Raw genomic sequence first — 15,057 nt, 5'->3', positions numbered from 1 at the left:
TGTTTTGGTTCTAATTGAGAGAAGAGAAAGAGACGTCGAAGGAGACTTCTCGTCCCAGAGGAAGGCGCGGACGTCGACTTTGCACACATACCTTCGGGACGGAGGAAGCAGCAAGCGAAAGCGAGGAGAGGAGAGAGAAGGGAGGACCGACGCGTCGGTTGTTTGCGTCGACGCGATCTGTTCTTCTTTTCGCTCGCCTCGCCTCGCCTCGCCAAATAATCACGACGCTGAAACGGAAGGACACAAGTAGATATAGGATAAAGAACGAGAAACACGCACACACAGATACACGAATCGACACAACAAAACAACTCCAACCTCCTGCTCCCTCCCTCCCTCCCTCCCTCAGAACCTCCACCCCCTCCCGACCCCCTCCCACCCCCCTCCCTCTTCGCCAGCCCACTCGTCCCTCCGTCTCATCATCTTCCACCCCATCTCCCACCCCAAGAACTCGGCCACCTCCTCTGACATCTTCCCCGGGTCGAACCTCTCCGGAAGGGAGGACAGGGCCAGGCGGGCGAGGAGTTGGAGTTGGAGGTCGTGGTTGGTGGTGAGTGGGTTTGAGGAAAGGGGGTTGAGGTTGGGGTTGGGATGAGAGAGGGGCAAAGGACGAAGTTGGAGCGTAGGGGTACTGAAGGGCAGAGGGTCGAGGATGGACGGAGCGGGACGGGAAGGGTAGAGTTGGAGGAGGAGGATTTTGAGGACTGGTTCCGCCGAGGGCCGTAACGAGAGGAGTAAAGAAAAAAAGTCAGTTTGTAGACCCCTCAAGTAGTACGAGGAAAATCGGTTTCGAAAAGAGCTCGAACTCACCGTAAAGAGCGCTCGATCTCATCGCATCCCCATTCCCATCGCCTTCCTCCTCCCTCGGCCCGTCCTTCATCGCCTCCTCCGGTGCGACGACAAAGATCTCGTCCCGAAGCATCCGAAGAAGCTGAGCGTGGATCTGAGGAGAGCCGAGTTGGTGCAGGAGGTTGAACCTGGCGAAGGGAACGAGGAGGTCAGGCACGAACGAACGCATCAGCGAGAGGAAGGAATGGAAAAGGCGAGGGTGGGAGGTACTCACATAGGCGTATAATCATCCGGTGGATGAACCGAAAGGACTGGGTTCCTCCTCGAAGCGAACCCCCTACGAAAACGAAACCCAAAACGACGCGTCAGTCCTCTTCTCTCCCTCCTCCCTCCCCTCTCTACCACCTCCTTTCGCACTCACACGAACATCCCCACCTCCCTCTCCGCAGCTCCAACATAAACAATCCTCAACCCATCCAGCGCCGAAACCTCCAGCCCTTCCTCCCACTCGGGTTTGGAGAAGAACGCTTCGAAGACCTCGGAGGCGGCGAAGAGGAGTTCTCGACGCGTTCGGATCTCGAAGTGGTCGGAGGTGCGGAGGATGAGGTTCGGGTGGGGGTGGCGGTAGGTGAGGGAGGGGAGGTAGATCGTTGGTGGGGAAAGGGGGAGGGTTGGTTCGAGGGGAAGAGTTGGGACGGGAGCGGGAGCGACGACGGGACCTGCGGAAGGTGCTGGAGGAGGAGGAAGGACCGACTCCTGAGGTGGTTGGAACGCGAACGACGAGGAGGAGGAAGAAGGGGTAGCGTTCCTAGCGAACGGGTTGAGATTGGTGGTGTGGGTCGAACTCGACGCGACGGCGGACGATCCAGCTCGAATCGGAGGAGACGACGGAGGAAGAGGGATCGCCGCTGCAAATTCCAACTCCACAAGCGACGAAGAAGCCGAATCCGGTGAGGGAGGAGGGGATTCCGATTCCTCTCGTGTAGCTGCTGCTGGTGGTGGTGTTGGCGAGCGAGAATGAGAAGGGAGGAGGATCTCCCTTCCTTTGCCCTTGTCCTTCCGCTGGACTTCCTCCTCCTCCTCCTCCTCGATGTCGGAAGCAGGGATGACTTCGTCCTCGTTGTCCTCCTCCTGTTGATGATGGGGTTCCTCCTCGACGACCACGGCTGCTTCCACTTCAGCTTGACTGGCTTCGAATCCGACGTCCATCTCCTCCTCGACGACGACGGGTTGGTCGATCTCGACTTGGACGTCCATCTCGACCTCCGGTTCCTTCTCAGGTTCAGGCTCGTCAGCCGCCATCTCCAGCTCTGGCTCCTTCTCTTCCTCGACAACCTCAACAGGTCGCTCCTCCTCAACCTCCATCCTCTCCTCCCTTCTCTCCTTCTCCAACTCCACCACCCGCTTCCCTCCTCCCACTCCAACATTCAACGAAGCCCTCGGCTTAGGTTTCTGCTTCTGCTTCTTCCTCTGCTTCTGCTCCCTCTCTTCGTCGTCCTCCAGCTCATCCCAAAGAGAGCTTCTCTTGAGAGGAGGAGTCTGATCAACCTGAACCGTCTCCGTCGAGCTCACTTCCCAGGCGTCCGAGTTGGACGTGGATTTGGAGTTGGATTTCGGTTTCGGTTTGGATTTGGAAGGAGTAGGTTTCGACTTTGGTTTCGAAGCGGGTTTGGGTTTCTTTGCTGCTGTTGAAGTCGACGACGAGGGAGGGTTGTTGTTCGACGGTGATGAGCTCGAGTCAAACATTTCCCTTCTTCTTCTCTTCCTCCCGGATCCTCCCACATCCTCTGCTCCCTCGTCTCCTCCAACAGGGCCAGGCGACGTGCTCTTCGATCCTCCTCCAACCTGAGCAGATTTCTTCAACGCAGAAGAACTCCCGCTCCCGGATGCCCTCGCGTTCCTCGTCCTCGTCGAAGGAGCTGGTTGCGACGAAGGGAACGTCTTTGGAATCGTAGCTGGTTTCGGCTTGGGGTTCGGTTGCTGGGACGACGAGGACGAGTACTTTGTGAACAAAGAGTTGGTTTCAGGGAAATCGTCCGAGTCGTCGTCGTCCGTGTCGGGGAGGTGGATGATCTCACGGGATTTGGAGGGCTGGGAGGCAGAAGGAGGAGAAGGAGAGACGTCAGGAAGGAAGCTGCGAAGAGCGAAGAGTGAGGAAAAGAGGGGAAAGCGGATGTGGTACATACGATGGAGGAGGGTGGCATGGGTCGGGATAGGATAGGATGAGGGATGGAGGAGGGAGTTGGACGTTGGACGTTGGGAGGGAACGGAGGTGAGCTCGGAAACGCGCGAAGGAGAGAGAGACGCGTGGTTTAACTTTCTTTCGATGATTTTTTTGAGCAAGACGACCCTTAAGTGAGGGGGAGAGAGAGAGAGGAACGAGAGTCGAGCTTGCAAAGAAAGTTAAAAAATTAGAGAGAAAGAAGAAGAAGAGCAAGAAAAAGGTCATCAAGATCGTTCGTGAGCGACGGGCTTCGTTTCTTGAGGCAAGCCCTGAGGACGAGGAGTTTATTTCTCTGCAACCCACCACCGAAGACGAAGAGGGATCAGTTAGGCTAGCTCAAGGAACGAGAAAGAAGAAAAGAGATCGTGAAGAAGAAGGAACGAGCGCTTTCAACTCACTTCCTCCCTTGAACCACTTGGGCACCTTCCCTCCAGCAGCCTTCCCTTCCGATTTCGCCACAGGAGTAGCAGCACTCGATTCCGCCGTAGGAGTCTCCGGTTCCTTCGGTGGAGTCGGCAGAGGAAGTTCGGTCGCGTGCGAGAGGAGGGTAGGGAGGAGAGGAGCTGGTCGGTCGGAGGCTGGCGAGGATCGAGAGGAAGCGAAGCGAGGAAAGGTGTGAGCTGAGTTTTGGTTTGATCGGACGGAAGGGAACTGACTATTGAGATCCTCGTTCTCAAACCTAATCAACAGCACCGAGCTCGGAGCCAATCCATGATCGAGCAAGGACGTCGGAGGAGGAGGAGGAGGGAGGTCGTATCTCGTTCGTTTGACGGTCGATTTGATGGGTTTTTCGGGGAGGTTGGTTCTTGGGGGTTGATCTGAACACAAATACCACCATACATCAAAGCAACAAACTCTATCAGCTTCGAGGAAGGAAAGAAAGGCGAAAGGGGAGGGAAGGGGAAAGAGGAGACGAGACGAGACGAGACGAGAGCTCACAAAGCATGAACCCTTCCTCCTTGGACGTTTCCGACAACGAGGACCTCACGAAATCGTACACCGAGCTCAAGGGGGTGGAGGAAGGGAAGGAGCGTTCGATTTGGGTTCGGTCGGAGAATTTGATGCGAATTTTGGTCTGCTCACAGCGAAAGGGAGGAGATGGGTTCAGCTCAGCTCCCTCTTCCTTCCCCCTCCCTCCTTCTCTTCTCCTTCTCCCAGCCACCCACCTCCGACGAGTTGAAACAAAAGTGGAGAACGAGACTCACGTTAGGCCAACTAGGCTTCACCTTGACTCCTTCGTCCTTCGCTCTCATCGCACTCGTCCTCAACACCTGGTTCGCTTGAACCCTCCCCGTTGCAGCAGCGTAAGCGGCTCCGACTTCCGAAGGCGTAGGGTCGAACGCTGAGTCTGGGAGATCTTCTGGGGTGGACCAAAGAAACAAAAGAAGAGAAGGGTGAGCGGAGGTTGGAAGGAGAAGAAAGGGAGGAAGGAGAGAGAGATGACTGACCGAGAGGAGCTGATGTGTTGGAGGGGAGGAAGACGGACGTTTGGGGAGCTGCTGCTGCTACTGCTACTGGAGGTGCGAGTTCTGGATTGGGAGGAGGAGTGGAAGAAGAGGCGAAAATGGTGGTGGTGGGTTCGGTGCGTTCTGACATCGTTTGGGGGGAGGGTGAGAGTGAGAGGAAGGGAAGGGAAGGAGGGACGAAGCTCACGAAAGGCTCGCTGGCCCTCACGAAGAGATGGTCGTCAAGGATCGGTCACCTGCTGCTGCTTCTCCTCGCAGATTTCATTTCCGTGAGGAAACAGATGCTGTAGCACAATTGTCAGTTTGGTGAAAAAAGACGGAGTCGAGGATAGAAAGAAAATGCGTGGAGGCGGATCGACGAACGCGTCGCCGTTTCGATCTCGCTTCTGTGGCAGCGTTGAAGGTCTGAGTGGTTGTGTGCTGGTTCTGATTATATCTTGGAGTAGCATAGACGTCGTTACCTTCATAAAAACTGGACTTTTGCAAGGAGACGAACAGACAGAAGACCCGGTGTTGAATGCGACGCGCCTCTCCCGTCCCATTTGCTTCCCTGACACCGAAAGAGATCAGAAGGAACCCCCGAAAGAGCACTCTCGGAGATCCTTTACATAGGCGTCTACGAAATCTAAACGTCGAGGATAATACTGCTATCCCAGGCGGCTTTAACGACGCCGTCGAAGTCTTTTCCCCCATCTCTTTCCGTCGAAAGAACGGTCGAAGAGCGAGAAAAGAGCGACCTTCAAGTTTTCAGGTGTTTGGAGGGTTCAGATATCGTTCTTCTGAGCTCAGCGAGAATTCTACGAGCCAATCTACGGCCAACGGTAGCGTTTCAAGCCCCACCTTCTCGCCTCTCTTCCTCCCTCTTCTCTCCTCTCACTCTCTCGCCTCCCTCTGGCCTCGCTCTCTGTCGTGTTTCTCGTTCAAGTCTTGGGAAGTCTCGACTCCTCCGGGGTCCGCCGCTCATCTCCTCCTCCGTCCTTGATCGAGAACGAGTTCCGAAGAGACGGAGGAGACGGAAAGAAGATAACAAGCCTCGAGCGCAGCCTACGCCGCGCTAGAATGAACGCCAATCCACCAGCCTGCCTAAGATTTCCCTTCCTTCAAACGGCCACCCTCTCCTCTCGCCTCCCCTTTCTCCTTCTCCCCTTCCTTTCCTCTCCCAAATATGACCTCCAACGGTCTCACGATCCGCAACTGCACGAAGCTGTCGAGCTGGGAGCTGGCACCCGAAGAGTCGAGCTGTGAGTAGCGGGCTGAACTTTCTTCTTCGGCTTATCTTCCTTCCAATCACCTCGTTTTTTTTCTTCTCATCGCGGAGAGAGCTCGAGAGAGTGGGCTGGGTAGTAGAGTCTACTAGATTTCGGGTCGCTGACCCTGCTTTCATCATCTGCCTCTCCTACCAGACGCTCGTATCGGAACATCAAACAAAGATTTGGACCCGACTCCTCCCTCCCAGCGGACCTGGACGACCTCCTCGTTCGTTGTGTACTGGATCTCGGACGCCTTGAATGTGAGCCTATCTTCGTATATCTCGGGCAGGTGTCGTTGTTCTGCTGAGGACGGGAGGGGAAAGATGAGAGAGAGCCGTCGGATCGTCTGATCACCTTTGACTTCCTTCCTTTCTCTTCTTTGACCACCCGCTGACTATCTTCTACTCTCGTTTAGATTTCTACTTGGATGATGGCTTCTGCCATGTTGGCTGGAGGAATGAGGTACGACCTTTCGATCTCGGATAGACACGGGAAGCTGACTTTGACGACTCTGAAACAACCCTCTCGTTCTCAGTTTGCGATACGCTTTGCCCTGTATCTTCCTCGGTCACTTCATCATCGCCATCCCAATTCTGCTACAGAGGTGAGATCAGACGCGTTCTTTCGACCGTTCGCCGTCGCCTTCTTCCCGTTGGATTTAGCTGACCATCCCTGAACCTATGTGACCTCCAGCGCCACCGGAGCCATCCTCCACGTCCCTTTCCCTATCCAAGCGAGATCTAGTTTCGGGTTCCATCTCTCAAAGGTGAGGGAGACGCGTCGGTTCTGGCGACGAGCGAGGTCGTGCGACCATTCCGAGCTGACTCGTTCTCGCCCTCCCTTCTCAGTTCGCCGTTATTTCTCGAGTCGTTCTCGCCGTGTTCTGGACCGGAGTTCAATGCTACACTGGTGAGAACTCTCTCGCTCACGATCTCCAAGCCAACGAAGCTCACTCCTCTGCTCTTCGCGTCGCCGTCTCCGTCCTCAGGTTCCGAATGTGTCCACCAGATGATCATCGCCTTCGCTCCCTCCTTCCGAAACTTCCCCAACCACCTGCCCGAGTCCGCAAACATCACCAGCGCTGGAATGCTCTCGTTCTTCCTCTTCTGGCTCATTCAGTTCCGTGAGTCTCGTTTCGACGTCTTCGTTCGTCTCGACTCGACTTTTTCTGACCTAACTCCTTCCTTCCCTTCCAGCCTTCGTCCTCATCCACCCCACCAAGATCAAGTACTTCTTCTGGGCTAAGTCCATCTTCGTCCCCATCGTCTTCGTCGCGCTCTTCATCTGGGCTCTCGCTGCCGCTGGAACGGGTCCCATCTTCCAGGAGAAGACGACCATTTCTGGATCCAAGCTCGCCTGGACTTTCCTTTCGAGCATGAACTCGGTGCTCGGTAACTACGCTACTCTCTCGGTCAACGTGAGCCTGAGTCCTCTCTTCCCAATCCGCTTTCGAGCGGAATCTCGACTGACTCCCTCTCCTTTCTTCCCGCTTCCCGTTCGCCTCCTTCTCAGATCCCTGATTTCTCTCGATACGCCAAGAACACCCGAGCCATCTACATCCAGGGATTCATCATCCCGGTTGTCTTCACCTTGACTGCTTTCGTCGTGAGTACGGGAACAAGAGGCGAGAAGAAGAGGATCAGACGCGTCTGACCCTGCTCTTCTTTTTCAGGGAATCGTTGTTACCTCCGCCGGAGAGGCTCTATACGGAAAGCTCCTTTGGGATCCTACTACTCTCGTCAACGAGTTCAACGACGGTTCGTCGAATTGCATGCTCCCTCGGGCTTAAATCAGACGCTGACCTCTTCCTCTCGCTTTCCCTCTCTCCTTCCAGACGCCAAGGGTCGAGCCGCTCGATTCTTCTGTGCTTTTGGCTTTGCTCTCGCGACCATAGGAACCAACGTCTCTGCCAACACCATCAGTGCTGCCAACGATCTCCTCTCGGTTCGTTTTCTTCTCTCCTTCCTCTTCCCGCCTTCGATTCCTGGCCTGACTCCTCCTTTCTTCTTCGAACAGCTCTTCCCGCGGTACATGAACATCCGACGAGGTTCCATCTTCGCCGTCGTTGTTGGAGGATGGTGCATCACTCCTTGGAACATTCTCGCCAAAGCTGGAAAGTAAGTTGATGGAGGGGAGGGCAGGAGCGTCGTGAACTACCGAACGAAACTGATCCCATCTTTCCTCTTCTCTTCTGATCCTCTTCCTTAGCTTCCTCGCTTTTATGGGAGGGTACACGGTCTTCCTTGCTCCTCTCTGTGGTATCATGGTCGCTGGTAAGTCTTGGTCTCCTTTCCCTCACCAACTGAAATTCCTCGCCCCTCCCGTCCTCTCACTCGTTCCCAAACCACCTCGCTTACCTCGTCTTCCCCTCCTTCTTCAGATTACTGGATCACCCGACGAGGAAGAATCGACGTGCCCGCATTGTACACGGGAATGGAGGGCCGATACCGATACATTGGGGGAGTCAACTGGAGAGCGCTTGTCGCTTTGGTGGTTCCAAGTGAGTCCCCCTTTCCCTCCCGTCAGAACGAAGTCTGACGCTGACCTTTTCTCTCTTCAGTCGCTCCCACTCTCCCTGGGCTCGCTGCTTCCGTCTCTCCCGGAACGGTCACTATCACTGAGGGACTCACCAACCTCTTCTCGATCTGCTGGCTCTTCGGATGTGAGTCCCTCTCTTCCTCGACGACGACGGAGGGAAGAAGACGCGTCGAGACTCACCCTCCTTCTCCCTCTCTTCTCCTCCCTCAGTCTGCACCTCCATCGTCATCTACTCCGGTCTATCCCACTACTTCCCCGACTCCGAGTCCTTCGTCCCTCACGCCATCCTCGCCGACGACGTCCCCGACCTGCCCACTTCTGGATCCGACACTCTCACGAAGGAAGGTACTGCTCACGGCGCGGAGGCAGGGTCTATCGATGAAGACGAGAAGGCGGTTTATTCCAAGGACGCGACTAAGGTTCGAGTCGAGGCGATCTGAACCAGCCTCTCTTCGTAGATTTCTCTTCTCGGTTTAGTTTATCTTCTGCTCTCCTTCGAGAAAGACGCAAAGCAAAAAACGGATGGTGCGATCCGTGCGTTGTTTTGATTTTGCTTTTCTCGTTTCGTTGTATTCTGCGTTTGTTAGCGTTTTTTGGTTGTACGATCTCTATCATGGTTGACCTGTTCGAACCAAATCACCAGTGCAAGTCGATCCGTGTCAAGTTTGAGCACTTCGAGGGACTTGTCTTCGAGGAAAAAGGAAAAGAGGCGATCAGCCGACGCGTCTGACTGATCTCGTCCTCGATGCTGGTACCCGGTACACCTATGACCTCCGAAGAGGCTCGTCTCTGAGTTATTTATGGTTTCTGGTAAGGCCAGAGGATTCTAGTCGATGGAAGGAGGCTCAGGAAGTCGGGAGGCGACGAGTGCGGCGCCGTGACGGACGGACGACGACAGCGCTGCCCCTTGAGGCTGGATAAAGCAGTTAATTGAGGAACTCGGGACGCTGAGAGTGAGTCGAACCTGATGAGAAGGTTAGCCGAGAATACGAGAAGATGACGGCACGGGGCTCGAGAAGGAACACGCAACAACAGCGCGGAAAGGAAAAGAACAACGCCGAGGAGTGACTTGCTTGAAACACTTCTGGTTCAGAGAGGTGATTGAGTGACGTTGCCTAAACTTCTACCTTCTGTATCGTTTTTGCTAATTTCACGAAGTCGCTAGCGAGGAGGACGACACGATGGAAAGCGCAAGAAAGGAAACTCGAAACAAGGACGCGTCGTGCGAGATCGGATCTGAGACAAGAGGAAAGAAATAAGAAGCGATAAGAAAGAACGAAATCAAATCGAGTAGGAGCAAAATGTAAGGAACCAGCCACGTTGAAAGAATCCGGGGGGAAAGAGAGTCAGACCGAAAGAAACAGAGAGCCGGAAATGCGTCGGAAGGGAGAAAGAGGCGGGAGGACGAGAGAGGTGAGGAGTTTCGATCGGTCAGGGAACTATGGATTTAAAAAAAACTTGCCAGCAATTATGATCCCACAGCTGAAAGAACGCGAACGAAAGAGCGAAAGGAAGAAGAAAGAAGGAGCAAGAGAGGTCAGCCTTCACGCCTTCAATTCGAGATCTAGTCCCTCAGAGTGGAACCAGAAGTCTATATATTCTCGGCAGGGCTTACAGAGGAGCGAGGAAGACCGGCGGATGGAAGGTGAGTATCAAAAGGCGGAGGAGAGATTCGTAAAGGGGAGACGAGACCGACGCGTCGTTGTTTTGAATTTGGGATTTTGGGATTTTTCGCTCGTTTCTGGTTGGGTTTCCTTTATGCCCGAGGCGGTGCAGTCGCGTGAGCGTCTCAGTTTTCATATTTTCCGCCCGCCCTTCTTTGAGACGACCTGTTTGCCTTCTTTGGGGTCTTCGTTCGGAGCAGAGTCAGCGTCGAGTCGTCGACTACAGTAGGGGAAGCTCGCCGACGGGCGATTCGCCTTTTGAGAAAGTACGACGCGCTGGGGTGATATATAGAGGCCTGGCGTAAAACATCATACCAGACCGAGCTCGCATCGTTGCGGAGGTGAAACAGAGATGCCCTCAGCTTTGAGACACTTCGCGACCCTCACTTCACTCGAGCTCAGAGACCAGCAACCACAGAACGATCAGCAAGAGCAGCACCTAGAGCCCCGTCAGACTTCTTTTCGAACTCAGGTATAGACTCGGACTCTGACCTGCATCGTTGGCAATCTTTTTCGTCTCGAACGGCCTTGCTCTCCCTATTCGTCTCGCTCCTCTTTCCTTCGAGTCGTATAGACTGGGTCGTCAACAGAAAGACGACACATCTAGAAGAACCAAAAGTAGAACGAAACGAACAAGGGACTCCTCCACCTTCAGCTCTCCACGAAGCGTTAAAAAAACTCAAGGACGAACGAAAAAAAGAAGAACCAACAACGAACAACCCGAAACCAAACTCCCCCAACGTCGCGTTTCCTCACTTACCTTCCTTCGCCCTCCTCCCCAACCGTCCCTTAATCTCCTCCAACTCCCTATGAATCCTCCCTCTCCTCTTCACCTCCCCTTTCACCTCCTTGAAGCTCTTCCCTTCCGCTCCCTCTTTCCCCACCCTCCCGGCTAGGATCCCCTCACTCCTCTCTTTCTCCCTCCCCAAACTCTCGTTTAGCGACTCGTACTCGGGCCAGAGGGACTTGAACCTCTTTCGCAGGGCTCCGGGCGAGTAGTCCGGTAGGTTGAGTGGGGAGGGTGAACGAGACGAGGAACGAGATGATGACGGGGAGCCAGAGGAGGAACCAGAGGAGGAAGTGAAGGTTGGCGAGGCTTTGCGACGGGAGTGATGCGAAGAGGAAGGGGGCGGAGGCGGGTGGGAGGAGATGAGAGGGGTGGAAGGACGGGAGGAGTAAGGGGTTGGGACGTGGATGGATTGGGAAGAGGAGGATTGGGAGAGGTGGGATTTGGAGTGAGATGAAGATGGACCAAGAAGCGATTTGTTGAGTGAGGTTGAAGACGTGGAAGGGGTCGGGGCGAGGAGGGTGGAATCGTTGCTGAAGGAGGAAGGATCGATCGTTCTCCGACGTTTGCTGCTGTCTGATGCGTTTCCGTTTCCGTTCTGGGTAGCGAATGCCGAGCTTTTGGAAGCTTTGGGTGGTTCCGAAATCTCTCCATCCTCCTCGTCGTCGTCGTCGTCTCGACCTTTCCTCTTCGACGCGACTCCGGACGTCGTCGTCGAAAGAGAGACTTTTTTCTTCCCCTTCTCCACCACCGTCACCGCTCCCTTCTTTCCCTTCCCCATCAGCGTCGACCCCAAACTCGTCGTACCCGAATCCTCCGCTGCTGGCGACGCAGAAGCAGGAGGAAGCGGACTAGCCGACCCCTTGCTCCCGCTCCCTGCTCCTCCTCCTCCCAACCCAACTCCCAACCCCAACCCGTACGATCCCGACTGTCCGAGCACCGACGTCGCATAAGCTGGCTTGGCTGGCGACTTGACGAAGTCAGGATCGAGGATCCTTCGTTCTGGAGCGTCCTTGGGGAGTCGAAGGTCGACGTCGAACGCGTGACGGGTAGCGGCGAGGACCTTGTCTCGGTCGTTTTGAGAGTAGGGTTTCCAGCTGAAGATGTCGAGTTCGAAGAAAGATTTGGGGAGGAGGTGGTAGAGACGAGTGTTGGTGGGTGGTTTGGCGACCTGAGGAAGAAGCAGAGGGAAGAAGGGAAGGTCAGCTCGGATGAGACGGAAGGAACGAAACGATGAATGGGTGCTCACGAGATTGAGCACTTCAAGTACGTCGTCCTCCCTACTCTTCACCTTCGAGGCCAGATCCCTCGAGCTCATAGGTCCCATCGCCAGCAACTGGATGATCCTCGTTCTCAACGAGTTCGACCCGTCCCTCGACCCAGCTCGAACCGTCGAGCTCGACATGGCCGGACTTCCTCCCGGAGTCAACGCTCCTCCTCCCATTCTCCCACCAGCAGGACTACTCCCTCTACTTCCTGCCGCACTCCCTCCTGCACTCCCTGAACTGAGCGGTTTCGAACGCATATGGGCTGGAAGTCCATCCTTGTTCGACGACGACGACGACGCTCCTCCTTTCCCTTTGCCCTTGGACTTGACGGGATCCTCCTCGAGCTGAACGATCCTCCTCTCTGCTTTGTCTTTAGCGGCTTGTTCTGTTCCTAGACGAAGTTTGTTCTTGGTTGCTGCTGAAACGGTCGTTTGACGGATGGTGTACCGAGTGGCAGCGGAGGAGTGAAGGAAGTACGGAGAGGAGGAGGAAGGGTGCGAGAGGAACTCGGTCGGAGGAGCGAGCGAGGCCGGAGTCAAGTTGAAGGAAGGTTGATTGGGGATATGAAGGAGCTGGAGGAGAGCATACAAAGAAGAAGAGGTCAGCTTTGAGAGAGAGAAGAAGAGAGGAGCAAAAAACGAGAAACGACAAGACGGTGATGTGAGCTCGGACGAGGGAGAAGGGAGCGAACAACCCTCCTCCCTCTCAACGAGATCCATAGATTTTCTCGAGATTCTACGGATCTCTCTCGGCGCATATATACACCCACCCAGAGAATGGAAGTCAAATCTTTCCATTCCCTCCAAAAGATCCTTCCAAAGTCGACTCTCCCTCCCCTCCTCCTCCGCTTCTTTCCCAGCACCCCTTCGCCGCCTCGTACCCCTAAGAGATCAAAGTTTCTACGCTGGAACTCACCGTCTCGCCCTCTCCAAACTCCAGCTCCATCCCTTCTCCTTCTCTATCGTTCCTCAAGAGTTCCCTGAGAGCTTCCAAACTGTCCTCCGAGAGCCGAAGCACAAACGCTTGTTGAAGAGGTCGTTCCGCTGTAGGACCGACAAGTGGGAAGGCAGAGAAGGCGGTAGAAGCCATCGTGCGAAGGGACTGGTAGAGGTCAACCGAGAAAGGAGGAGAAGAAGGAGGGTGGTGTCGTGGTGGTTGGATGGGAGAAGGTGAAGAAGGAAGGGAGGGAGGCGTGAGACGGAGAGATCGACCGTTCGCCTTGGGACGGATTCGTTCTTGTGGCACGCAGTTTCTTGATTTGTTGTGACGAACGAAACGAAATTCTCCGAGAACAGACTTTTGAGCTCCTTGCTCGACGGTGCATAGATCTGAAAGATGAAGAAAAAGGGCGAGGGAAGTTCGCTCGAGCGGAGGCGGAGGAGTCGACGCGTCGCACCTCGGTCCCTCCGTCTCTTCTTCCCTTGCTTCGCCCTCAATCACAGTCTTGCAGAGAACACAACACAGAGAATATAACGGGATAGACATGCAATCACCGAAGGGTAAAAGGGGTAGCAAGGAAAAGCAAAAGGGGCGAGAGAAGATGAACGTCTAAGAGGGAGAGAGCGAGAGGCAGCGGGACGAGAGAGGAAGAGCCCAAAAAATTACAACACATCATCATCGAGCGATGAGAGCTCTCTACGATCTACTTTCTGGATGCTGAATCCAAATCTCTGAGGTTTGAGGGCAGAGAAGGCCGTACAAGAAACTTGCGCGTTTAATGAGCCGTCGACGCGTCGCGACGGAGAGAAGAAATCATCAGAGCGATCAGAGTGAGAGTAGTACAAGAGGGCGACATCGCTACGAAAAGAATCCAAGGGAATAAAGAGGGGGCTGAGATACTAGAAAGAAGAAGGTGAACCACGGGGAAGAAGAAGGAGAGACGCGACGACGCGAAACAAGGTACCGACGGAGCGAAGAGGACGAGTGCTCAATGCTGGAAACGAGGAAAGAGTCATCATCTGAGAGGTATAAGTGACCTTTGAGAGAGAGGAGGAGACGATCTACTCACCTTCTTCGCAAGGAACGATTTCTCCGAAGCGACGACTCGACGACCTTCGTTCGCTGCTTCGATTCGAAGGAACGGATCGGACTGAAGACGTCGAAGAGAATCTGGTTAGCTTCGATCGTTGCCGTCTTCTTCTCTGAAAGGGTGCCACTCACAACTCGAAGGTATCCGCGTCCCACGACCCTCATACTCCCAGAGCGAAGGAGCGCCCATCGAAGGCTGGGAGGACTTCCACGAAATTGGAACCACCTGTAGTAGACGCAGGAGTCGAGCCAAAACGGGTCATGTTCCTCCAGCCAACGAATCGACTTTGGCGAAGAGGCGTATAACCCGAAGGGGATGAGGAAGTCGAGGCCATCCGGGTTGAAGGACGACGACGAGGAGGGAAGGGTCGAGGAGGAGCTGTTGAAGGAAGCGACAGGTGTTGAAGTCAGAATCTCGCGAAACTCGTGAGGGGGAAGAGAGGCCAGACGCACGAGATCGTAGGCGTGGAAGATGACATCTGTGAATTGAGACTCGACGTCAGTTGAAATTCCACCGACTCTTGATTGCGCGAACGAGCTCACCTTCGATGAGGCTCCAGCAGAAGAAGATGACGTGAACGTTGATCCGAAAACAGGCTGCGGAGTCTGCGAGACGAAGAGGAAGGGGTGTGAGTGGACTGAGCGTCGAAAAGAGGGGACGAGGCAGGTCGTTTTTTCCTCCCTCCGAGGACTCACCTGAGCCGTGGATGGCGCTACTGAGACCGATCCAGGTGGTTTCGACTTCTTCTTGAACTGTGAGACCAGATAAAAGGGAGTCAGCGAGTGAGTGCGTTCATCAAGACACGTCGATTCGAGTCGATTCGCTTCGATTTGATTCGGTTCGAACGAGACTGACGCTCAGGCCCTTGATGGAAGGAGCGGCAGCAGGCTGAGAAACTGTCCCACCAGCAGGAGCCTAGAGGCGAGGAGTAGAGCATTAAGTCAGCGATTCGATGGGGAGAGCAAGTCGACCTCGATTCTCGAGCGCGAAGGACTCACCGAAGTCGAAGCCGTCGAGCCAGCGGCGGAAGAGACCGAGCTGG

At 54.8% G+C, this 15,057-nt stretch overlaps 4 protein-coding genes across 4 annotated transcripts; 2 read left to right on the top strand and 2 right to left on the bottom strand.

Annotated features, from left to right (window-relative positions):
- Positions 1-394: 394 nt before the first annotated feature.
- Positions 395-1,944, top strand: BDY24DRAFT_376950 (uncharacterized protein). The gene is made up of 4 exons (XM_076638718.1): positions 395-704; positions 811-977; positions 1,064-1,126; positions 1,211-1,944. Exons 1-4 carry the CDS (start codon positions 592-594, stop codon positions 1,741-1,743), a joined length of 876 nt encoding a protein of 291 aa, XP_076500339.1. The 5' UTR covers positions 395-591; the 3' UTR covers positions 1,744-1,944.
- Positions 1,945-3,219: 1,275 nt separating this feature from the next.
- Positions 3,220-4,802, bottom strand: UBX4 (Ubx4p). The gene is made up of 6 exons (XM_076638717.1): positions 4,462-4,802; positions 4,219-4,370; positions 3,953-4,088; positions 3,670-3,831; positions 3,412-3,591; positions 3,220-3,305 (listed from the first exon to the last, which is right to left on the bottom strand). Exons 1-6 carry the CDS (start codon positions 4,607-4,609, stop codon positions 3,298-3,300), a joined length of 786 nt encoding a protein of 261 aa, XP_076500338.1. The 5' UTR covers positions 4,610-4,802; the 3' UTR covers positions 3,220-3,297.
- A 785-nt stretch (positions 4,803-5,587) lies between these two features.
- BDY24DRAFT_376940 (nucleobase cation symporter-1 family protein) lies at positions 5,588-8,898 on the top strand. Its single transcript, XM_076638716.1, has 16 exons — positions 5,588-5,720; positions 5,883-5,989; positions 6,145-6,191; positions 6,265-6,333; positions 6,423-6,495; positions 6,578-6,638; positions 6,718-6,852; positions 6,926-7,146; positions 7,242-7,334; positions 7,402-7,486; positions 7,564-7,673; positions 7,746-7,846; positions 7,938-8,002; positions 8,110-8,229; positions 8,290-8,391; positions 8,478-8,898. Exons 1-16 carry the CDS (start codon positions 5,645-5,647, stop codon positions 8,705-8,707), a joined length of 1,695 nt encoding a protein of 564 aa, XP_076500337.1. The 5' UTR covers positions 5,588-5,644; the 3' UTR covers positions 8,708-8,898.
- Positions 8,899-10,504: 1,606 nt separating this feature from the next.
- BDY24DRAFT_376938 (uncharacterized protein) lies at positions 10,505-12,313 on the bottom strand. The gene is made up of 2 exons (XM_076638715.1): positions 11,968-12,313; positions 10,505-11,889 (listed from the first exon to the last, which is right to left on the bottom strand). The coding sequence occupies exons 1-2, from the start codon at positions 12,241-12,243 to the stop codon at positions 10,684-10,686; spliced, it is 1,482 nt and encodes a 493-aa protein (XP_076500336.1). The 5' UTR covers positions 12,244-12,313; the 3' UTR covers positions 10,505-10,683.
- Positions 12,314-15,057: the final 2,744 nt, after the last annotated feature.

The sequence above is a fragment of the Mrakia frigida genome, assembly GCF_051309035.1.
Source record: "Mrakia frigida strain ATCC 22029 unplaced genomic scaffold BDY24scaffold_3, whole genome shotgun sequence".
Lineage (NCBI taxonomy): Eukaryota > Fungi > Basidiomycota > Tremellomycetes > Cystofilobasidiales > Mrakiaceae > Mrakia > Mrakia frigida.
Note: the sequence above shows the minus strand (reverse complement) of the source record. Positions and strands in the feature narration are given on the sequence as shown.

Excerpts from the sequence above, each read along its gene's own strand:
- UBX4 (XM_076638717.1), bottom strand. The coding sequence starts at position 4,609 with ATGTCAGAACGCACCGAACCCACCACCACCATTTTCGCCTCTTCTTCC. Across the intron at positions 4,371-4,461 it reads CAACACATCAGCTCCTCTCG|ATCTCCCAGACTCAGCGTTC; the intron begins GTCAGTCATCTC and ends CCACCCCAGAAG. Across the intron at positions 4,089-4,218 it reads TGAAGCCTAGTTGGCCTAAC|ACCAAAATTCGCATCAAATT; the intron begins GTGAGTCTCGTT and ends CGCTGTGAGCAG.
- BDY24DRAFT_376938 (XM_076638715.1), bottom strand. The coding sequence starts at position 12,243 with ATGCGTTCGAAACCGCTCAGTTCAGGGAGTGCAGGAGGGAGTGCGGCA. Across the intron at positions 11,890-11,967 it reads TACTTGAAGTGCTCAATCTC|GTCGCCAAACCACCCACCAA; the intron begins GTGAGCACCCAT and ends CTTCTTCCTCAG.
- BDY24DRAFT_376950 (XM_076638718.1), top strand. The coding sequence starts at position 592 with ATGAGAGAGGGGCAAAGGACGAAGTTGGAGCGTAGGGGTACTGAAGGG. Across the intron at positions 705-810 it reads GAGGAGGAGGATTTTGAGGA|CGTAAAGAGCGCTCGATCTC; the intron begins CTGGTTCCGCCG and ends GCTCGAACTCAC. Across the intron at positions 978-1,063 it reads GTTGGTGCAGGAGGTTGAAC|ATAGGCGTATAATCATCCGG; the intron begins CTGGCGAAGGGA and ends GGAGGTACTCAC.
- BDY24DRAFT_376940 (XM_076638716.1), top strand. The coding sequence starts at position 5,645 with ATGACCTCCAACGGTCTCACGATCCGCAACTGCACGAAGCTGTCGAGC. Across the intron at positions 7,147-7,241 it reads ACGCTACTCTCTCGGTCAAC|ATCCCTGATTTCTCTCGATA; the intron begins GTGAGCCTGAGT and ends CCTCCTTCTCAG. Across the intron at positions 7,674-7,745 it reads CTGCCAACGATCTCCTCTCG|CTCTTCCCGCGGTACATGAA; the intron begins GTTCGTTTTCTT and ends TTCTTCGAACAG.